The sequence below is a fragment of the Danio rerio genome, chromosome 12 (assembly GCF_052040795.2).
Source record: "Danio rerio strain M-AB ecotype USA chromosome 12, GRCz13ab, whole genome shotgun sequence".
Taxonomy (NCBI): domain Eukaryota; kingdom Metazoa; phylum Chordata; class Actinopteri; order Cypriniformes; family Danionidae; genus Danio; species Danio rerio.
The window spans coordinates 807764-832500 of NC_141032.1; the positions used below are offsets into that span (position 1 = coordinate 807764).

The following is a 24737-nucleotide window of genomic DNA, read 5'->3' on the forward strand; positions in this document are numbered from 1 at the left end:
AACCCTCAAAATCAAGAAATATTCTTTATTTATATTATAGGCCTGATCAGTATTCATATTTGTATATTAAAGCCTATCACCTTCATTTTAAAGTATGACAGCATTTTAGTTCCTTCATTTGCTGATGTGATGATCCTCAACTTCATTTCATCCAAATGTATTATAAATTTTATGGATATCTGGATATGGATGTCTTTATGTATAAATCAATGTTTTTATCCATTTATCAGCGAATATAGACGATATATTTTGGTGCATTGAACAATTTCGTTTTATTAAACAGATATGTTAAAAAAAGAGTGGTCACCGAACATCTTTATCAACATATTTCCAACTAAATTTGATAATTTTTTATGTTTCTCTCAATTTTTCATGTTTATTACAATTTTATAAATAAATTCCCCAACATATTAATTTGGGTGTACTCATTTTTGGACTGTGGTCTTTAGAAATTAGTTCCAGTTTTTCTTTGCTATATCTAATGTATATGCATTTGTGAAGCACAAGGTAAGTCTATATAATATAATATAAAATAACCCATAGTATTATGTGGAGTATCAACGAGAATTTCAACCAAAAATTATGATTTACTTACAAATATTTAGGATTTTTGTTTCTGCCGAACACATCTGAAGATATTTTGAAGAATGTTGTAAACTTGTAATCATATATAGTAGGAAAAACTAATACAATTTAATTTATTTTTAATTTTAACGTGTAATGAATTTGTGTATTTGTGGTTGTGTATGTGGATGGAAGTTAATGGCAACATCAGTTTCCCAACATTCTTCAACATATCTCCATTTGTGTTCAACAGAAAAAAACTCATTAAGTTTCCTTCATAAAATTGATCAAGTTTCCTTTATGATATTTCTATAATGACTTGAGCATAAATAATAATTAACCATGGAAGTGTGTATAAAAACAAAAGTTATTAATTATAGGTTATCATCTCAAGAGACATTTACTGGACCCCAGAGTTTAAGTCATGTCGTATGTAATATAAATAAATAAAAAATCAAGTTAAACTACAAAAGCATTTAAGCATTTCTCCCCAATTAAATATTAATATACGTATATATACACTAAATTACTGAACAAATTTAACAAAAATAAATTTTACATTTTTAAGTAGCACTCAAATGTTTTAACACTTGTTTTATTTTTGCAATGTTTGTTTTAGTTAAGCAGACACACATTTATTTCATACATTATGCAATAAAAACATATACATTAATTATTCCACTCATTTCCATACATCTTCAATAAAAAATGCAAAGATAACAGAATTAAAATAGCAATAAAATGGGGAAAAGGCACATGTTAGAGCTAATTTGTAGTAGTTGTTTACACTGTAAAACATATCCTTACATTAGAAGCTCTCACATTTATTTATGGTTTTGATTTGCATTATGGGAGATCTTGTTTCCAACAACTATTAACTGTAAATAGTTAAAAAATACTTTAGACGAAAGTGGAAACATTGACAGATATTGTTGTAGTGTAGTCAGTCTCCCAGATCACACAGAGAGTTTGCTGGTGTTTCTCTTATAATGCGGTGAGATCTGGAAACCAGCAGCCGCGGGCGTTCTCCTGACGTCTGAATCAGATCCATTCCTCTGGAAAGAGAATAAACATTTCACTTAATGTACATCACAGGCTTGGCTTGTGTTTTTCCAGTTCTGCATCCTCATATATATGAATGGCACTTTAGATAAATAGAGGGTGATTCAAAAAGAATGCCACAACTTTCAGGTTGATGTCACTCGAGTGTCTACTGAAAAAAACGTTGTTAAGTGCTCATCACATTGATTAATTACACAAAGTTCCATCATGTTTCTTTATTTGAATACAGATTTTTAAATTTGTGTAATTTTTTAAAAATCAAATTGTATAATACATGACAACTTTCAATGGTTGCAGTTAGAGGCAATGTCTAGTTTACTCTGTGTTACAGCGCCACCTAACGGCCAAACACAGCTATTTTGTCTATGCAACCACATACTGCGAACTTGCACAAATGTACCAATTCTGGTGAAAATACACCATTCATTTCAAGAGTTACGGCCATTTAAGTAGAGACTACACTTCATAATAAATGCTGTAGATGTGCAATATGGTACTGCTTTGTTTCTGTATGTTTATATTAGAGCTAGGCAAAGATTAATCATGATTAAACACATCTAAAATAAAGGTTTGTTTTGATATAATATGCGTGTGTGTGTGTGTTTTACATATATATTATGTACATGTAATACACATAAATAGAAACAAAACTATTTTGTTACATAGATATTGAAATTTATATATAATTTGTATCATATATATTTTTTTATCTAAATATAAACTACAATTTTCTCAAATATATATGTACACAATAAATATACACAGTACACACACTTAAATTATGTCAAAACAAACTTTTATTTTGGATACGATTAATAGCCATTGTTTTTTGCCCTGCACTTTTCCAAGTTTTGGAATTACAAACTATCTATCTATCTATCTATCTATCTATCTATCTATCTATCTATCTATCTATCTATCTATCTATCTATCTATCTATCTATCTATCTATCTATCTATCTATCTATCTATCTATCTATCTATCTATCTATCTATCTATCTATCTATCTATCTATCTATCTATCTATCTATCTATCTATCTATCTATCTATCTATCTATCTATCTATCTATCTATCTATCTATCTATCTATCTATCTATCTATCTATCTATCTATCTATCTATCTATCTATCTATCTATCTATCTATCTATCTATCTATCTATCTATCTATCTATCTATCTATCTATCTATCTATCTATCTATCTATCTATCTATCTATCTATCTATCTATCTATCTATCTATCTATCTATCTATCTATCTATCTATCTATCTATCTATCTATCTATCTATCTATCTATCTATCTATCTATCTATCTATCTATCTATCTATCTATCTATCTATCTATCTATCTATCTATCTATCTATCTATCTATCTATCTATCTATCTATCTATCTATCTATCTATCTATCTATCTATCTATCTATCTATCTATCTATCTATCTATCTATCTATCTATCTATCTATCTATCTATCTATCTATCTATCTATCTATCTATCTATCTATCTATCTATCTATCTATCTATCTATCTATCTATCTATCTATCTATCTATCTATCTATCTATCTATCTATCTATCTATCTATCTATCTATCTATCTATCTATCTATCTATCTATCTATCTATCTATCTATCTATCTATCTATCTATCTATCTATCTATCTATCTATCTATCTATCTATCTATCTATCTATCTATCTATCTATCTATCTATCTATCTATCTATCTATCTATCTATCTATCTATCTATCTATCTATCTATCTATCTATCTATCTATCTATCTATCTATCTATCTATCTATCTATCTATCTATCTATCTATCTATCTATCTATACACACACACTCAAATGAACTCACAGATAAATAAAGTGATAGCTAATACAATTGAACATGTACATATTTATAATTCCAATACTTATGTTGCATATATGACATATTTTAAAGCAATATTTTCGACAGAATGCTTAACAGTAGTATATTTGTTCATATACATCAGATTTTTTGTTAAATTAGTATTGACTAATCTGAAGATCACAGTCCAAATTAATATGTTCTGAAAGAAATATTAAATAAATTGATATAAAAAACAGTAAAATCAAATATAAAATTTAGTTTTATAACTACAACTGACTTTTATAACTAATTTTAATGTAAATATATTATCTTTCTTGATGTTTTAAGACCAAACTCTTACTTTAATGAACATATCTGTTTAATAAAAGTGAAATCCAAACATAACCTTGTATGTCATATATGTAATTTGCATTAATTTGCTTATATATCAGATTTCTATGTGAAGTATGTGAGTTGCAAAGTGCAAAGTGGTGTTGGTTGTGTTTCTGGATGCTGTGTTTTTTCTCACGTCTGATAATCGACTCCGGATAGACTCTTTCCATTGACTGCGAGGATGCGGTCGCCAGATTTCAGACGCTCTGATAACGCAGCAGGAGAATCTGGAAGAATTGATTTAATGAAGATCCCACTGACGCCCAGTCCTGCTGTTTCCTGACAAATAAAACAAAGTAATCACTGCAGTTCTGTCATCAAAACTACAGCAGGACATGTTATTTCAGCATTCCACATGTTTAGTCCACCACACACTCTTGGTTTTTCAGTCATAATAAGTTCCATGCGATTCTCTGACAATAATGTTTTCCATTTTAACCCACATGGAGATGCTGTTGAGCTGTTCATCGTGATGGTTAATGCTGTAACTGAAATAATTGCTTAATATGCTTATTAATTCACATAATGTTAAATATCAAACGTTGTTAGAAGACATTTTAACACTTTGTGTTGAGTATATGTGCCATTGTTTTTCTTTTTTCTTATTTATTCATACATTTTACCATTATTACTATTGCTATGACATCACTTTTATTATTATTATTATTATTATTATTATAATTATTATTATAATTATTATTAATATTATGGCAACGCAGTGGCGCAGTAGGTAGTGCTGTTGCCTCACAGCAAGAAGGTCGCTGGTTCGAGCCCCGGCTGGGTCAGCTGGCGTTTCTGTGCGGAGTTTGCATGTTCTCCCCGTGTTGGTGTGGGTTTCCTCCGGGTGCTCTGGTTTCCCCCACAGTCCAAACACATGCACTATAGGGGAATTGGGTTGACCAAATTGTCTGTTTCCCAAAGATGGGTTGCGGCTGGAAGGGCATCCGCTGCGTAAATACATTCTGGATAAGTTGGCGGTTCATTCCGCTGTGGCGACCCCGGATTAAGGGACTAAGCCGAAAAGAAAATGAATGAATGAATGAATTATTTTTATTATTAATCATTCAATTTCCTTTGGCTTAGTCCATTATTTATCAGGAGTCGCCACAGCGGAATGAACCACCAACTCATCCAGCATCTGTTTTATATGCAGCAGATGTCATTCCAGCCGAATTATTGTAACTTTACTGTAATTATTTGATCATTATTCTTTGATTTTTGTGAATGCGGTGTAAATGTGAGCCCTCACCTCTCCGTCCACCAGCAGCAGACCCAAACCACACGCCGCTCTCTGTAACTCCAGCACAAACACATCTTCATCTTCATCATCTCCAACAGCAGCTTCATTACACTCACCTACACACACACACACACACACACGCACACACACACACACACACACACACACACACACACACACACACACACACAAATAATATGTACTCTATATGCAAAACATCTGCTTACTCCAAAAATCAGTGATGAATGGAGGTATTAGGCCATCTAACCAATTAGAGGACAGTATAGCTATCTAACCAATTACAGAAGACTAAGGCTGTCTGACCAAACACAAGAGGCTAAGGCTATCTGACCAATCAGAAGTGTATGGCTATCCGACCAATCATAGGAAAGTAAGCATATCTGACCAATCAGAGAGACTAAGGCTATCTGACCAACGAGAAGAGTGTAATGCTATCTAACCAATCAGAGTAGACTAAGGCTATCTGACCAATCACAGGAGACTAAGGCTATCTGACCAACGAGAAGAGTGTAATGCTATCTAACCAATCACAGGAGACTAAGGCTATCTGACCAATCAGACGAGTGTAATGCTATCTGACCACTCACAGGAGGCTAAGGCTATTTGACCAGAGGAGAATAAAGCTATCTGACCAATCAGAGGAGAGTAAGGCTATCTGACCAATCACAGGACAATATGGGCCATCTGACCCATTAAAGTAGAGTGGGGTAATTTGACCAATCAGTTTAGAATATTGGACATCTGACCAATTAGAGGAGAGTATGAGCCATCTGACCAATTAGAGAAAAGTAGGGGACATCTGACCAGTCAAAGAAGAGTAGGGGCCATCTGACCAATCAAAGAAGAACAGGGGTCATCTGACGAATCAGAAAATAACAAGGGCCATCTGACCAATTAGAGAAGAGCAGGGGTCATCAGACGAATCAGAAAATAACAAGGGCCATCTGACCAATTAGAGAAGAGCAGGGGTCATCAGACGAATCAGAAAATAATTAGGGACATCTGACCAAGTAGAGAAGAGTACGATCATCTGACCAATCAGACAAGAAAATGGGTCATCTGACCAATTAGAGAAGAATAAGGGACATCTGACCAATTAGAGTGCAGTAGCGGTCATCTGACCAATCAGACAAGAATATGGGCTATCTGACCCATATGAGTAGATTAGGTGCCATCTGACCTATTAGGAAAGAGAAGAGGCCATCTGACCAATCAGAGACGACAAAAAGCAGAAACATCCAATCAAATCATCTCTGAATAGAACATCGGGGTCAGTGTGTGTGTGTGTGTGTGTGTGTGTGTTGTGTCTGAGTGAATGTTGATGGTGTGTGTGAGTTGGTCTCACTCTGCTCTGCATCGTCTTCAGTTTGTCTCGGGGTGTTCGGCGGCGTCAGCAAACAGGACGAGTCCAGCGCTGCAACAGAACCATCTTCATCCTGAAGCTCCAGATTCTGAAGAGTCTGGGATAAAAGATCTCCACAGGAGTCCAGATCAGGAGGAAACTGCAGCTCTGAGTGACCCGACGGCTCCAGACGAGCTTTAGGAGGAACCTTTAGTTTAGTGCGCTTGGCCTCAATCACCACGGCAGAGACATGCTGTCATGTGGACACAAACATGCTTATTATTATTAATAAACACGTGCAGAATTAATCATTTATTCATTTCAGCTTTTCAAAAGTGTTTGATGATGGACAGAAACACACTCATTATTAAATATAGAATCAAATACATGCAGAATTATTCAACTATTCAGCTGAGTCCCTTATTTATCAGGGGTGACCACAGCGGAATGAACCGCCTATGCATAATTAATCAATTATTAGTTTTAAAATGCCTTTTTATTACATATTGTTTTCTATTAGTTGTGCATAACATCAATTCAAAACAAATAAAAACAATACAAATGAATAAATTAATTAATAATAAAAAACATTTACCAGAGTGTTCAATAATAGTGTTTGTTTGAATATAAATAAATGTAAATTAAATATAAACATACTGAATACATAATAAATGCGGCATTGGCACGGTGGTGCAGTGGTTAGCACTGTGGCCTCACATCAAGAAGGTTGCTGGTTTGAGTCTTGGCTGGGTCAGTTGGTGTTTCTGTGTGGAGTTTGCATGTTCTCCCCGTGTTGGTGTGGGTTTCCTCCGGGTGCTCCGGTTTCCTCCACAGTCCAAACAGATGCGCTATAGGGGAACTGATTAACTAAATTGGCCGTGTGTGGGTGTTTCCCACTACTGGGTTGCAGCTGGAAGGGCATCCGCTGTGTAAAACATATGCTGGAATAGTTGGCGGTCTATACACACAGAGATGCCAACTGACCCAGCCGGGAGTCGAACCAGCAACCTTCTTGCTGTGAGGCCACAGTGCTGACCACTGAGCCACCGTGTCGCCCCACCTATTCATTTACATAATAAAGTTGTGTGTTCCAGACTGGCCTATGAGCGGTGTGTGAATGTGCGCACCGGAGGCGTGTGTGTGTGCGCAGTGGCTGACTCTGGATCAGTGATGTTCTGGATCCGCTTCTGGAGCAGCTGCAGACTCTGGATCAGGCTGAGATCTGTCACGGCTCTGTTTAACTGCAGGGGGAAGCCGTCGCCGGGCAGAACCAGAGGAGGAGGAGCATCAAAACACTCCAGCAGGTCCGCTAGACACACACACACACACACACACAGAGTCATCAGGAGAGTGTGTGTGTTTTTGTGTGTGTACTTGTGTCAGTCAGGGTATGTTTCTGTCTCTGTGTCAGTGTGTGTGTGTGTCTATGTAAGTGTGTCTGTGTTTCTTTTCATGTGTATGTTTCTGTCTGTCTGTCTGTGTGTGTGTGTGTGTGTGTGTGTGTGTCTTTCTGTATTTGTTTGTGTGTACATGTTTGTATGTGTGTGTCTGTCTGCATATGTGTGTGTGTCTGTGTGTGTGTGTTTGTCTATGTAAGAGTGTCTGTGTCTTTTCATGTGTATGTTTCTGTGTGTGTGTGTGTGTGTGTGTGTGTCTGTGTGTATGTTTCTGTATTTGTGTGTGTACATGTTTGTATGTGTGTCTGTCAGCATGTGTGTGTTTCTGTCTGTGTGTGTGCGTGTGTCTATGCAAGCGTGTTTGTGTGTCTTTTCATGTGTATGTTTCTGTCTGTGTGTGTGTGTGTGTGTGTGTGTGTTTCTATATTTGTTTGTGTGTACATGCTTTGTAAGTGTGTGTAAAAGTGTGTGTTTCTGTATTTGTGTGTGTACATGTTTGTATGTGTGTGTCTGTCTGCGTATGTGTGTGTGTTTCTGTCTGTGTGTGTGTGTGTGTGTGTGTCTATGTAAGTGTGTCTGTGTGTCTTTATGCGTATGTTTGTGTGTATGTGTGTGTAAAAGTGTATGTTTCTGTATTTGTGTGTGTACATGTTTGTATGTGTGTGTCTGTCAGTGTATTTATGTGTTTCTGTGTGTGTGTGTGTGTGTCTGTCTGTCTATGTAAGTGTGCCTGTGTGTCTTTATGCGTATGTTTGTGTATATGTGTGTAAAAGTGTGTGTTTCTGTATTTGTGTGTGTCTGTCTGCGTATGTGTGTGTGTTTCTGTTTGTGTGTGTGTGTGTCTGTCTATGTAAGTGTGTCTGTGTGTCTTTGTGCGTATGTTTGTGAATATGTGTGTATGTGTGTGTAAAAGTGTGTGTTTCTGTATTTGTGTGTGTACATGTTTGTATGTGTGTGTCTGTCAGTGTATGTGTGTGTGTGTGTTTCTGTATTCGTTTGTGTGTACAGGTTTGTATGTGTGTGTGAAAGTGTGTTTCTGTATTTGTGTGTGTGTGTGTTTGTATGTGTGTGTCTGTCTGCGTATGTGTGTGTGTGTTTCTGTCTATGCGTGAGTGTGTGTGTGTGTCTTTGTGTGTGTGACTGTCTATGTAAATATGTCTGTGTGTCTTTTCATGTGTATGTTTCTGTGTGTGTGTGTGTGTGTGTGTGTGTGTGTGTGTGTGTGTGTACCGGTGGTGTGTGCGGCGCAGCTCTCTGTGTCAGTGGGTGGTGTCCAGCAGCAGGTGTGTTTGCAGCGCCGCTGAGGCTCATACTGACTCAGGAGATGATGGAGCTGAGCGGCGTTCAGTGCTGGATACTCCAGACGCAGAGCAGACCACGACATCTACACACACACACACACACACACAGAGGGAGACACCCAAAATGAAAAGGTTGTCATTATTTACCATTTTTCAGTTTTAAACCTTTAAGAGTTTCTCCTGTGGAACACAAAAGTAGATATTTTGAAGAATGTTGGAATCCATTGACTTCCATAGTAGTTGTTTTGGCTGTTGTGTCTGTCTTTGTTTGTGTGTCTGTTTGTGTGTGTGTGTCTGAGTTTTGACTGCAAAATCTGAACAAGTGGTAATAATCAGGCGAGGGCTTTTCTTTTTCTGGATTGCTTTTGAAAACACTCTCGGTTGGGTTTAGGAAAGCGGGTGGTTGGGGGGATCGGGCGGTTGGTCAGTCAACAGCACCATCTGGTGGATTCACGAAAACAAACACTGCAAAAAATCTCCTGGGACATATTTGGAGCTCTCCAGAAATGTATACAGGGGTACATATTCAGAATGAGCCTGGGTTGAACAAGCTGGTTTTGTGCGTGTGTGTGTGTGTGTGTGTGTGTGTGTGGGCTGGATTCAGACCTGCAGCAGGGTTTCTCTGGGCGTGGCCAGCAGATTGACAGCTGACGAGAGTTTGAGCAGGAAATGTTGAGCCAGATCTGAGAGTCCAGAAGCTTCAGTCCAGTCCAGCAGCAGATCCAGATTAGCCCGGATCTGAACACCACGAGACCAGCAGAAGAAGCCTCCTCCTGAGCCTGAACACACACACACACATACATGCATGCATGCACACACACACACATTCAAGACACAAACACATGTGCACATAAACATACACACCAGATTCAAGCACACACACACACACACACACACACACACGTGCATACACAAACACACAAGAAAACATCTTCATTTTGAAATTTCAAATGTTTTATGATGGGATATGTTTGGATGTAAACACAGCTACAGTGTGTGTGTGTGTGTGTGTGTGTGTGTGTGTGTGTGTGTGTGTGTGTGTGTGTGTGTGTGTGTGTGTGTGACCTCTCTCCATCAGCAGGTTGAACAGCAGTGTGTTGCTGAAGTAGAACAGGTATGAAAAGAGCTGTGATCTGACGTCTGGATGAAGGTGATGTTCTCTGAGTGTCTGCAGCGTCTGCATCAACACCTCCAGCACCCGCTGCACCGACACACACCCGCTCGCAGAGAACGCATGACTGTCCAGAACAGCCGGCAGGAGTGTGTACAGGACCTGAACAACACACACACACACACACATTTAATGCAGAATGGAATTATGTTGCACCAGCACTGTATGCAACAATATATATATACACATTATATTATATATGACAGATAGATGTGTGTATGTGTATGTATATATACACTTACCGGCCACTTTATTAGGTACACCAGTCCAACTGCTGGTTAACGCAAGTTTCTAATCAGCCAATCACATGGCAGCAGCTCACTGCGTTTAGGCATGTAGACATGGTCAAGAGGATCTGCTGCAGTTCAGAGCGAGCATCAGAATGAGGAAGAAAGGGGATTTTAGGGACTTTGAACGTGGCATGGTTGTTGCTGCCAGACGGGCTGCTCTGAGTATTTCAGAAACTGCTGATCTACTGGGATTTTCACGCACAACCATCTCTAGGGTTTACAGAGAATGCTCCGACAAAGAGGAAATATCCAGTGAGCGGCAGTTCTGTGGGCGTAAATGCCTTGTTGATGAGGCCAGAGGTCAGAGGAGAATGGCCAGACTGGCTCCAGCTGATAGAAAGGCAACAGTAACTCAAATAAGCACTCGCTACAACCGAGCTCTGCAGAAGAGCATCTCTGAACACACAACACGTCCAACCTTGAGGCGGATGGGCTACAGCAGCAGAAGAGCACACCGGGTGCCGCTCCTGTCAGCTAAGAACAGGAAACTGAGGCTACAATTCACACAGACTCACCAAAACTGGACAATAGAAGATTGGAGAAACGTTGCTGCTCTGATGAGTCTCCATTTCTGCTGACACATTCAGATGCTCGGCTCACAATTTGGCCTCAACAACATGAAAGCATGCATCATCCTGCCTTGTATCAGCGGTTCAGGCTGGTGGTGGTGGTGTAATGGTGTGGGGGAGATTTTCTTTGGGTCCATTAGTACCAATTGAGCATCAACGCCACAGCCTACCTGAGTATTGCTGCTGACCATGTCCATCCCTTTATGAGCACAGTGTCTCCATCTTCTGATGGCTACTTCCAGCAGGATAACGCAGCATGTCATAAAGCTCAATCATCTCAGACTGGTTTCTTGAACATGACGATGAGTTCACTGTACTCAAATGGCCTCCACAGTCACCAGAGCTCAATCCAATAGAGCAGCTTTGGGATGTGGTGGAACGGGAGATTGGCATCATGGATGTGCAGCCGACAAATCTGCAGCAACTGTGTGATGCTATCATGGAGCAAAATCTCTGAGGAATATTTCCAGAAGCTTGTTGAATCTCTGCCATGAAGGATTAAGGCAGTTCTGAAGGCAAAAGGGGTCCGACCCAGTACTAGCAAGGTGTACCTAATAAAGTGGCCAGTGAGAGTATGTGTATGTTTGTGTGTAATGTGTATGTATGTGTCCTGTGTTGTATCTCTCCATGTTCAGCTGTGTGTGTGCAGATGTCCTGCAGTTCTGCAAGAGTGTGTTGTGTGTCGTCTGAAGCTCTTGCACAATGCTGGTTTTGTCTGCACTGATCGTGTTCAGACACACGTTTGACATCAGACCTATGGATTGTGGAGGAGCCGCGATTTCCACAGAAGACATCCACCCATATAACCACACGCGCTCAGAGGAAAAACTGAGCCACGGATCTGAACCGCTGCAGTCAGAACTCGCACACACCTACTTTTAGTGTTGGATATTTCTTTCTTAACCGAGCTGCTTGTTCGAGTGCAGGCTGGGTCAGTTGGTGTTTCTGTGTGGAGTTTGCATGTTCTCCCCATGTTGGCGTGGGTTTCCTCCGGGTGCTCCGGTTTCCCCCACAGTCCAAACACATGCGCTATAGGGGAACTGATCAACTACACTGGCCGTAGTGTATGAGTGTGTGTGTGAGAAGGAGTGTGTATGGGTGTTTCCCAGTACTGGGTTGCGGCTGGAAGGGCGTCCACTGCCTAAATCATATGCTGGAATAGTTGGCGGCTCATTCCACTGTGGCGACCCCTCATTTAATTAATGTCACTGTCTGATTTAAGAGTAAATTCTTTATCCTGTGTAAAAAATGCAGAGTTCCACACAATATCCCAAAACAAATCAATTAAGTTCATTTAACAAGTTTAATTGGACTGAAGATAAAATGATTAAGTTGTCCCTATAACTCAAGAACTGTGTTGTTTAGGCTCATTTTAATTAAGTAGCTTAAACAAGCAGTAAAACTCATTGGTTTGTGTGTGTGTAAATGAATGTGATTTGTCTTGATCTGAATACAGTAAATGTTGTGATGGAGCTCAGAGAAATGAGCAGCTGTTTCCCGTCGAGCGGCTAACAGTCCTAAACCCCCTCCTGTTTGTTTTTCATTCAGTTTTCCTATTGAAAATATTAAGCTCGCGAGCCAGAAAAACCCCTCTCTGCCAAGCTTTTACAGTATAACATGTCATTTAAACAGCGTGTGCCACCAGTGAAAACACACACACACACACACACACACACACACACACACTGCTTCATTATTTCCACAGCAGAAACGCCACTGACTAAAAACACCAATAAACCTTTTTCCCCCCGGAACATAAAAAAATGTAAGAGTGTCCTGCAGGACTTTTCCCACGACTGCACTTCATGTTTTTAATAAAGTGCACTTTACTGCATTATTATTGTGATTACCTGTATAATGAGTAAAATTACCCAAGGGTAAGCGGTTAGTCGAGAGTAATGAAGTAATTCTCCTGTTTTCATTCTGCGGTTTCCCACACAACAAAAGCAAATACTATAGTACTGTATGGTAAATACTGTAGTGTTACTGAATCATACCACAGTAAAGCACATACATTAATCTGCACTGGTGATTCTACAGTTGCTATGGCAACACAACAACTATAATATTTAATCGGTCATGGTACTTCTGGAGTTGCTATGGTAACAACAAATATAGTAATGATCTGATATAGCATTTGCATAGTTGCTATGGTAACACAGCCACTATAGCATTTAATCTGTCATGGTAATTATATAGTTGCTATGGTAACAACTATAGCAATTAATCTGTGATAGTAATTACATAGTTGCTATGGTAACACAACAACTAAAGTAATTAATCTGCCATGGTAATTCTATAGTTGCTATGGTAACAACAGATATAGCTAATTATTTGTTATAGTAATTGTATCGTTTCCATGGTAACACAACAACAGATTTTAAAAGCCCGTTCACAAAGGGATGCGTTTAGCTTGCATTGTTTTCGTCGACGTTTAACGCCTCATGACTAAATAAAGGGCGCCAATGTGATCGTGCACACCAACACGCATAAAGGCAGGTGTAAAAGCGGCATTTTTAAGGAAACACCTCATGCTCGTTTTTTTGTTTTGACGCACCTCGCGTCAAAACCTTCTCCACCAATCAGATCGACACTTTTGTTCACATGCACGGAGCTGCTGAATTACCGTAAACAGCACTTGGAGGCTCAAACGCAAAACTTTCAATGCGAGCGCACAGTGAAGAAGATGCCCAGAGGCCATATGAACGTGGAGCTGCTTATTGCACTGCTGAACAATAATCATTTCTTCATGGCTAGAGCTGGAGCTGCTGCTTGAACCATCCATGCTTGGTCGAATCGCCAGTAACTTTAACAACAAGCGTGTCAACTTCATCTGTGTTACAAGCGAGAGTCAGAAGCTTAAAATTCAAGGAGTGATTTTGCATACTCTTCTGCTCGACACCAGAGAAAATCACTTGGGTTTGAATCTAGAAAAACGTTGAAAAATGCTGACAGTAAACGCAAACGAAAAACATTCAATTGTGTACTAGCCCTAATGGTAATTCTATAGTTGCTACGGTAACCCAACAACTATAGTAATTAATCTGTTGTGGTGATTCTGTGGTTGCCATGGTAACAACAACGATAGCAATTAAACTGCTGTGGTGATTCTACAGTTGCTATGGTAACCCAACAACTATAGAAATCTATTTGTTATGGTAATTCTACAGTTGCTATGGTAACATAGCAACTATAGTAATCAGTCTGACATGGTAATTCTGTAGTTGCTATAGTAATGCAACAACCAACGTAGTACAAACAAACGACCCAATGCTGTATTTTACTGTATATACTACACATCCTTCAGTATGTATTACAGTTTACTATAGTTAATACTACAGCATTCATAAAGAGTCCTATAATATATACAGTATCATTCACTTTACTATGACTCCAATACACTCTCATATGTATCAAAAATGACTATAGTACTTGAGTTTGGATCTCAGGTTAAGTTTGTTTGCATGTTGTTTCCACACACTCCCTCCAAATTCCTCTATGAAGTCAGTTTATCTCATCCACAGAAAAGCCTGATGGATTTTCTGTTCCTGTAAATCAGATCACACTCATTCAGACGCAGCTCTTTCCACAACAAGATCTCTCTCTGAACAAAGATGAATTATCGTTTACCAAAGGCCGAGACGTTTGAGGATTTTCTCAGGCAGAATACAAATCAATCCCAAATCCTGGCTTTGCCAAATGATGTCTGAATGCAGAAGGAGAGTCTGAGAAACAGCTCAGAAAAACCACTGACGGCTAAAAACACACACACACACACACACACACACACACACACACACAGACACACACACTTTAAAGACATTTAAGAACAGGGGTCATCAGGTCCAGACTGCTCTAACATCTGAGGTCAGAGGCGTTTAGGAAAGAAGCCTGTTCTGTTCAACAACACTGCTTTAGTGTAATATAAATGTCTTGTAAAAATGTGATAAAATATTGCAATTGATACTAGCTATTTTATTATGTCAGTATACAGTAAAATCTAATTGACTAAAATCTGCATTTTTAGCATTAACACTACAGTGTCACTTTAATGTCTTTACCGTGCCTTTTGATCAATTCCGAATTTATGAATTGCTTCAAAAATGGTGAAAAATGATTCACACTTGTGAATGGAGGTGTATGTACATATTATTAAGTATAAATTAAATAAAAAAAAACAAAAAATAAAAATAATAAAAACACATACACACATTAAGACTAAAATACACCAGAAGTAATTAAATAACTATGTCACTCCGACGACATCACAGTAGTTTTTGTTTGAGTCTGTTTGGTGATGAATTATAAATATATATTTTTACAAAAAATTTTCTATTTGATAAATAATGATTTTAAAATATTTCTACTTAATAATAAAAAATAATAACAATAATAATAATAATAATATTAAATACTATACAATAATAATTAAGCATAATAATATTTAATGATTATAATAATAAATGATAATGATAATAATTACTATTATTATTATTGTTATTATTAGCAAATAACAATTCTTCTAATGTTAACAATATTGCACCAAATAATAATAATTAATACTATACAATAATAATAATAATAATAATATAAATAATAAATGATAATAATAACAATTAGTATTATTATTAGCATATAACAATTATTCTGATGTTAACAATATTGCACCAAATAATAATAGTAATATTAATAATAATAATAATAAAATTTCTATGTAATAATAATTATTATTATTACTATTATTAAACAACATTTCTTCTAATGTTAGCAATATTGCACCACATAATAAAATAATAGTAATAATAATAATAATGAATACTTTACAAAAATAATACAGTAATAATAATATTGATAAAAATAATAATAATGGGCGTCACGGTGGCACAGTGGGTAATGATTACAATAATAACAATAATAATAATAATAATATAATTTTTATTATTATATAACATTTCTTCTACTGTTAACAACATTTCACCACAAAATAATAATAATTAAATCATTATATATTTCATTATTATATGCAATAAAAATAACAACAAATACTTTATAATTGTATTTTTATTCATTCATTTATTCATTTTCTTTTCGGCTAAGTCCCTTTAGTAATCTGGGGTCGCCACGGCGGAATAAACCTCCAACTTATATCAAGCATATGCTTTATGCAGCAGATGCCCTTCCAGCTGCAACCCATCTCTGGAAAACATCCATACACACTCATTCACACTCAAACACTACGGACAATTTAGCCTCCCCAATTCCCTGTACCGCATGTGTTTGGACTGTGGGGGAAGCCGGAGCACCCGGAGGAAACCCACGCCAACACGGGGAGAACATGCAAACTCCACCCAGCCAAGGCTCGAACCAGCAACCTTCTTGCTGTGAGGCGACAGCACTACCTACAGCGCCACTGCGTCAACATTGTATGTTTATTATTATATTTTTAAATGACTGGTATTATGTGTAGAATATCGCTAGCTGCACATTATTGACAGATATCTCATAATAATATAATATGTGCAGTGGCTCTGACCTTAGTGATGTAGTAGACGCACTGCTGGAAGGAGAACATGAACACCTCCTCCAGAACGCTAAGCGTCTCCTCAATGGCCAAGCGCAGCTCCACTGCGTCTGAATGAGCTGTGATGAAGGGCTGCTTCTGTTTCTGGAGCCGCGGGACCTCCTGCTGAACGAAATACAGGAGCTGCAGAGTGCTGGACATCCAGAAGAGCATCGGTTCCAGAGCCACCAGCAGCTCACGGTCACTGCAGCAGCAGGGGGAGAGATTTACTGACAGATGAAGACATTAATACATGTACACTAATGTTTATTTACAGAGCGAACATTTACTCATACACTCATTCATTTAGTTCGTTCAGCAAATTGATTCAGTCATGAACAAAACCTTTATGATTAAATGATTCACTCAGCTGTATTGTTCAACACTTCAACTCAGTATTGAACAAGATGAGTGGCTCTTTAAGAGTGAGTTGTTCACTCAGGTAATTCGTTCAGAACTTTGATTCAGTCATAAACAAAACAAGTGGCTCTCTTAAAGAGTGAGTCGTTTACTCAGTTGGTTTGTTCAACAATATGATTCAGTCACAAACAAAATGTTTGGCTCTTTAATAGTGAGCTGTTTGCTCAGTTGATTTGTTCAGAACTTTGATTCAGTCATGAACAAAACAAGTGGCTCTCTTAAAGAGTGAGTCATTCACTTAAGTGATTCATTCAGAACTTTGATTCAGTCATGATCAAAACAAGTGGCTCTCTCAAAGAGTGAGTCATTCACTCAGGTGATTCATTCATAACTTTGATTCAGTCATGAACAAAACAAGTGGCTCTCTTAAAGAGTGAGTCATTCCCTCAAGTGATTCATTCAGAACTTTGATTCAGTCATGATCAAAACAAGTGGCTCTCTCAAACAATGAGTCATTCACTCAGGTGATTCATTCAGAACTTTGATTCAGTCATGAAGAAAATCAGTGGCTCTGTTTAAGAGTGAGTCGTTTACTCAGGTAATTTGTTCTGAACTTTGATTCAGTCATGAACAAAACAAGTGGCTCTCTTTTATTTATTCATTTAGTCGGTTCATTCACCAATTTGATTCAGTCATGAACAAACAAGTGTCTCTCTTTGGGCGTGAGTTGTTAACTCAACTGATTTGTCCAACACTTTGACTTAGTCATGAACAAAACAAGTTGCTGTTTTTATTAGTGAGTCGTTTACCTAGTCGGTTCATTCACTAAATTGATTCAGCCATGAACAATGCAAGTGGCTCTTTGAGAATAGGTTTGTCCCTCAGTTGCTTCATTCAACAATTTGGTTCAGACATGAACAAAACAAAAGGCTGAAATGAGTGACTCTTTAAGAGTGAGCCATTCACTCAATTGATTCAAGAGTAATTAATGAAGAATAGGTCATTCTGGAAGTGAACTATACAATTCTTACTTTTCAGGCTGTAAAGCTGCAAGTTCCTTCGCCTTTTCCTGAACAAAAGCACAAAAGTTCAGCAAATCAGAGTCATGATTCAGTCATGAACAAAACAAGCGGCTCTGTAAGAGTGAGTCAATCACTGAGTCGATTCATTCAACAATAAAAACTCAGTAATGAACAGAACAAGCGCCTCTTTAAAAGCAATGCATTCACTCAGTTGAATCATTCCCCAATTTGATTCAGTCACTGACAAAATGAGTGAGTGGCTCTTTAAGAGTCAGTCATTCACTGAGTCAATTCTTTCAACAGTTTGAATCAGTCTCTTTAAGACTGATTCATTCACTCAGCTGATTTGCTCAACAAATTGATTCAGTAATGAACAAAACAAGTGGCTCTTTAAAAGCGATGCATTCACTCAGTTGAATCGTTCCACAATTTGATTCAGTCATTAACAAAATGAGTGGCTCTTTAAGAGTGATTCACTCACCCAGACGCTGGTCTGTATGCGTTCTGCCACTCGCAGCAGCAGCCGCCGCAGGTCCGCCGTGGAGAAGTGCATGACGGAGCGCTGCACACACACACACAGCAGGAACGCCACGCTCAGCTTGTGTGTGTGCGCGTGTGCGTGTGTGTGCAGCTCCTCCGCCAGCCTGAAGATCTCCTCCAGAAGTGTGTGTTCATGCTGCAGATCATACACCAGCTCCAGATCCTCACCCTGCAGGTTTCTTAACGCTCGCGGACACACACACTCCACACACACCTGCTGGAGGACGGGACGAGTGTGTGTCTGAGTGCACAGGGAGAGCAACAACAACATCAACGAATCAAACTGTACTGATGTTACATGCCTGTACGTAAAACACTTTGGAGATAAAAATGAAAACATCATTAAAATATTAAAATAAAATAACTTTATATTACTTTATTTAGCCCTTAAATGTATGTGTATATATTATGTATACTGTTGTGGTCTGGAAGGGAAGCTAAAAAGACATTAAAATATTCAAACTAACAGTGCTAAATGTTTCCAGCTTGACAAAAAAGAGCAATATAATGGTATTAAAATAGTAGAATAAATTAGTGTAATAATAACCGTGAGCGGTGCGCCAAGAGCTGTCGGGTCTTTAAACATGAGCAGGTAATGCTCCCCGATTGAGATGAAGTCTCCGGACCGCAGCTCCACCTCGTCCTGCACTGCGGCTCCGTTTCTCTGCACCGCGGCTCCACTCAGAGGCTTCAGAAGACTGAGGAGTCCAAGACCACCACAACATGCTTATTTTATTAAACAAAACTAAAACTATTGCAATTCACACACACAAAAAAACGCACCTAAAATTTTTTTTGCAATTTGTTACAGCTATTTTTTGTTTTGAATTAAATTAAATTAAATTAAATTAAATTAAATTAAATTAAATTTAGGTGGTTCATTCCCCTGTGGCATGAAAAAAAGGGCATTAATAATACCCCCATTAATAAGGGGACTAAGCCGGAAAAAAAGAATGAATGAATGAATTAATTTAATTTAATATTATTATTTAATTTAATATTATTATCTAATTTAATTTAATTTAATTTAATTTAATTTAATTTAATTTAATTTAATTTAATTTAATTTAATTTAATTTAATTTAATTCAGGTGGTTCATTCCCCTGTGGCATTAAAAAAAGGGCATTAATAAAACCAACATTAATAAGGGGACTAAGCCGAAAAAAAAAAATGAATGAATGAATGAATAGATTTAATTTATTTAAATTTTATTTAATTTAATTTTACTCGTACAAACTATAAAATTTAATTAAATAAAAAATATCATTGTGATCAGAAAATTAAATAAAAAAATTTAAGTAAGTTACTTTTTTTTTTTTTTTTTTTTTACCTTAGATCGCATTATAATTTTGCTTTGGAACAACCCAAAGATATATTTATTTTTTTAATAAATTCCTCTTAAATTTTTTTGTTTATTTATTTTATATTTTAGGATTAATCAAAATATTTATTTTGCCCAAGGAAAATAATCTGTAAATAATAAGCAAAATAATCTGCCAATGATGTAAGTGAAATAATAATCAAACCATAAACAATTTAAATTATTTAAATTATTTTGCTTACCCCATTGCTGATTATTTTGCTCATTTTAAGAAAAATCTCACTTAATTTCAGCTCACAACATAATATGTTGTGCTTGTCTGGAAAATGCTTCTTGATATTGATACTATATTCTTGATACTAGAAACAAGACAAAAACTCTAAGTAGGAAAAGCATTTGATTTCAGTGTAGTATCAAAATAAAACTTTTTTTCAAAATAAGCTATAATAACCTGGGTCCAGTGTTGATGTCCTTTCGCTGGATGCTGCATTGACGCTCCAGCAGATCTGGATCCCACAAACACACAGCGTTCACATCGCTTTCAGTGTCGGAGAGATTCACATGATGACCGAACACCGTGCAGCTGCTGACCAGAGCATACAGGAGCAGATCCTGAGGGGAAAACACATCATCACTGACAACAGCACACGCAGATATGAGTTAGTCAGTATGGATAGTGGAAGTCAGAATGATTCGCCCTCCAGTGAATTTCTTTCAAATATTTCCCCAAATGATCTTGAACAGATTCAGGAGTTGTTCACAGTGTTTCCTCTAATATTTGGCTCACATGTGTTTTAAGATAACTGGGCCACATTTGCCATATCTTCTCTGGGCCACATTAAGTTCAGAGCCACATTAGCCATAGCTAACTGTGCCAGACATTTGCCAAAAGTGGCCCACATATGTCTTAAGATGACTGGGCCACATTTGCACTCACACATGTGAGCCACTTTAGGTTTAGACCTAGATAACACTTAAATGACTATGCCACTATTTTGCCAGCTGTGGCCCACATTTGTCCTCCATCATTTGGGCCACATTGATCATTTTCCACATGGGCCACATTAGGCGCACATTCAGATTACATTCTGCCATAAGTGCCAAATCTTTGCCTTAAATGACCCATATATGAATTTAAATCTGGCCCCCCTTTGCCATTGTACAGGCGGGCCACTTCAGGCTCACATTCATTCCGTCTGGGCCGAAGGAAGACCAGCAGTGCTGCATAACTGCCTAAAGTGGCCCACATTCATATGCAGTCTGGGTATATCTAGCTATCTGGGTGCTCCGGTGTCCCCAACAGTACAAACACATGTGCTATAGGGGAACTGGGTAAGCTAAAATTCTCCATAGTGTATGAGTGTGAATGAGTGTGTATGGGTGTTTCCCAGTGCTGGGTTGCAGCTGGAAAAGCATCCATTGTGTAAAACATATGCTGGAATTGTTGCTGGTTCATTCAGCTGTGGCGACTCCTGATAAATAAGGGACTAAGCCACAGGAGAAAGACTGAATAAAGATAGAAATATGATTGCGATGCATTATATGAAGAGTTCAGATGCGAAAACCTCTAAGTGCCGTCAGTAATTTCCATCGAAAGTGAACATTTTTCTCAGCCTCCTTTGTTTGTGTTGAGATATTTCACTTTGAAGACCAGGAAAAGGACTTATTCTTTGCCATAAAAGTGATATTACTGAACATCCACACAGGAGACTGATAAACATGCTCATTTAATTTCAGACGGCATTGACAGGTTTCTGCATCTGAACTCTTCATATTGTCACATTTGTGTTACATCTCAATACAAAGACTGCTAAAAAAAAAGGTACGTGGACAGACTCTGATAACACACACCGTACAGATGTTTGATCATCGCTCTAATCTGACAGGAAGTGTGTGTCCGCTCCACTTCCTGTCCAGGTTTATTTCTGCAAGCGTGCTCAGTTTTCTGTGTTTGGATCTCTCTGCTGTTTTCCAGAGGGACTGCGGGGATGTGGGATCATTTTTTTCCGTGCTTCATTGACGTCACACATGTGTGTTTTATTAAAAGGGAGGGGGAATCGCTGTGATTGTTAGATGCTCAGGTCTGATCAGTCTCTAAAGCATTTTCCTACAACCAAAAATAATGAATTCCTACAGTTCTCATCATTATTATTATCACACATTCACAGCTATGACCACATGAAAGACATTTATTGTATATAGTGCATGCGGGAAGTATTGACAGCGCTTCACTTTTCCCACATGTGTTTATGTGACAGCCTTATTCCAAAATGGATTAAATTGATTGATCTCCTCAACATTCTACACACAATCCCCCATAATGACAATGTGGAAACAGTGTTTTTGCAATTGTTGCAGATTTATTAAAAATAAAAGAGCTGATAAATCACATGTACATCAGTATTCACAGGCATTGCTCAATACTTTGTTGATGCACCTTTGGCAGTGTTTACAGCCTCAAGTCTTCTTGAATATGATGCCACAAGCTCTGCACACCTGTCTCTGGGAAACATTCCTCTTTGCAGGACCTCTCAAGCTCTATCAGGTTGGATGGGAAGTGACGTGTACAGCCATTTCCAGATCTCTCCAAAGATGCTCAATAGGATTTAGGTCTGTGCTCTGGCTGGGCCACTCAAGGACATTCACCGAGTTGTTTCTGTGCCGCTCCATTGATATTCTGGCGGTGTGCTTTGGGTCATTGTCCAGCTGGAAGATGAAGCGTCGCCCCAGTCTGAGGTGGAGAGCACTCTTGTGCAGGTCTTCATTCAGGATGTCTCTGTACATCGCTGCATTCATCTTTCCCTCTATCCTGACTAGTCTTCCAGTTCCTGCTGCTGAAACACATCCCCACAGCATGATGCCAACACCACCATGCTTCACTGTAGGGATGCTGTTAGCCTGATGATGAGCGCTGCCTGCTTTTCTCCACACATAACGCCTGGTGTTCACTCCAAACAGTTCAGTTTGAGTCTCATCAGAGCAGAGAGTTTAGTTTCTGATGGTCAAGAGAGTCCTCCTTTGGCAAACTCCAGGCGGGGAGTGTCTTCCGTCTGGCCACTCTACCATACAGACGCCTGATTGGTGGATTGCTGCACAGATGGTTGTCCTTCTCTAAGCTTCTCCTCTCTTGACTGAAGAACGCTGGAGCTCAGACAGACTGACCATCGGGTTATTGATCACCTCCCTGACTGAGGCCCTTCTCCCCTGATCACTCAGCTTAAATGGCCGGTCAGCTCTAGGAAGAGTCCTGGTGGTTAAACGTCTTCCACTTACGGATGATGGAGGCTGCTGTGCTCACTGGAGCTTTCAGAGCAGAAATGTGTCTGTAACCTTCCCCAGCCTTGTGCCTCCAGGCAATCCTGTCTCGGAGGTCTACAGACAGTTCCTTTGTCTTCATGCTTGGTTTGTGCTTTGACATGCACTGTCAACCCTGGGCTCTTATATAGACAGGTGTAGCCTTTTCAGATCAAGTCTAATCAGCTGAATTGAGCACCGGTGAACTCCAGTGAAGTTTTTTTTGTTAATAAATCTGCAACAATTTCAGAAACTCTGTTTCCACATTGTCATTATGGGAGATTGTGTGTAGAATGTTGAGGAAATTGATAAGGTTAATCCATTTTGGAATAAGGCTGTAACATAAACAAATGTGGAAAAAGTGAAGCGCTATCAATACTTTCCAGACTGTACGTGAATAATGTGTGTGTGTGTGTGTGTGTGTGTGTGTACCTGTCTGTGGCTGTATCCCTGCAGCAGCAGCAGGTATGGGCAGTGTGTCGGCGGGTGAATGCAGTATTGTGTGCAGTTGTCGTCGCTGCTCTCCGTCTCCTCTCTCTCTCCGTCTGCACACTGAGTGTCTGGAATGCGAGTGTGATTTGTACTGGTGTGTGTGCAGGTGTTCAGGCTTTCAGCCTCTGGAGTGTGTGTGTGGTTTGTGCAGGTGTGTGTGCGGGAGTTCAGGTCTGTCTCGCTCAGACTCTTGAACAGATTGAGTGTGTCGTTGTCTCTCACACACACTGATTTCCCTCTGGAGCGAGTCTTCTGTAGCTTCCGCGCCTGAGCGTTTATACCTGGAGAACCAGATGCGGACAATATTCATGAAAAAAAAAGTACAGGATAAATCCACCAACCATGATTCAGCATGCAAATAGATGACCAAATATAAGCCAATCACAATTCAGAATGCAAACAGATGAAAAAATGAAGACCAATCATGATTCAGCATGCAAATAGATGACCAAATATAAGCCAATCACAATTCAGAATGCAAACAGATGAAAAAATGAAGACCAATCATGATTCAGCATGCAAATAGACGTACGAATGAAAGCCAATCACAGTTCAAAATGCAAACAGGAGACAAAATGAAGACCATTTATAATGCGGCATGCAAATAGTTGTTTAAATGAAAGCCAATCACAATTCAGAACGCAAACAGATAAAAGATTGATGACCAATCATGATTCAGCATGCAAATAGATGTACAAATGAAAGCCAATCACAATCCAGAATCCAAGGAGATGAAAAAAATGAAGACCAATCATGATTCAGCATGCAAATAGATGACAATATTTGAATATATCCAAAACATATCGAGCATTTAGCATACAAACACAATCTGCTGTCTGCTAATTACTGTCATTGTGTGTGTCGTACCAGCGGTCAGCGTGTCCTCGTCTCTGGAGTGTTGTTCCTCCAGCGTGGCCTTGCGCTGGATCTCGAACCGCCGAGCGAATCCTTCTCTGGGTTT

The 24737-nt window shown here is 38.5% G+C and overlaps 1 protein-coding gene across 3 annotated transcripts in view; it reads right to left on the reverse strand.

The window, feature by feature from the left end:
- Window positions 1-1154: 1154 nt before the first annotated feature.
- Window positions 1155-24737, reverse strand: part of radil2b (Ras association and DIL domains 2b) — a 30687-nt gene continuing 7104 nt past the window's right edge. Inside the window, exons 3-17 of one of the 3 annotated variants that reach the window (XM_087275539.1) lie at window positions 24644-24737; window positions 23717-24057; window positions 20442-20602; window positions 19216-19366; window positions 18610-18882; window positions 18138-18175; window positions 16720-16951; window positions 10222-10429; window positions 9763-9935; window positions 9086-9239; window positions 7586-7767; window positions 6462-6711; window positions 5105-5211; window positions 3992-4134; window positions 1155-1619 (exon numbers count right to left, since the gene is read on the reverse strand). The exon at window positions 24644-24737 is cut by the window's right edge and continues 139 nt beyond it. In XM_087275539.1, coding sequence (XP_087131665.1) covers window positions 1508-1619; window positions 3992-4134; window positions 5105-5211; window positions 6462-6711; window positions 7586-7767; window positions 9086-9239; window positions 9763-9935; window positions 10222-10429; window positions 16720-16951; window positions 18138-18175; window positions 18610-18882; window positions 19216-19366; window positions 20442-20602; window positions 23717-24057; window positions 24644-24737 — 2619 coding nt within the window. In that variant the 3' untranslated portion in view covers window positions 1155-1507. Of the gene's footprint in view, window positions 1620-3991; window positions 4135-5104; window positions 5212-6461; window positions 6712-7585; window positions 7768-9085; window positions 9240-9762; window positions 9936-10221; window positions 10430-16719; window positions 16952-18137; window positions 18176-18609; window positions 18910-19215; window positions 19367-20441; window positions 20603-23716; window positions 24058-24643 lie in introns of all 3 variants that reach the window. The other 2 variants (XM_087275538.1, XM_087275537.1) reach the window with 2 other exon arrangements.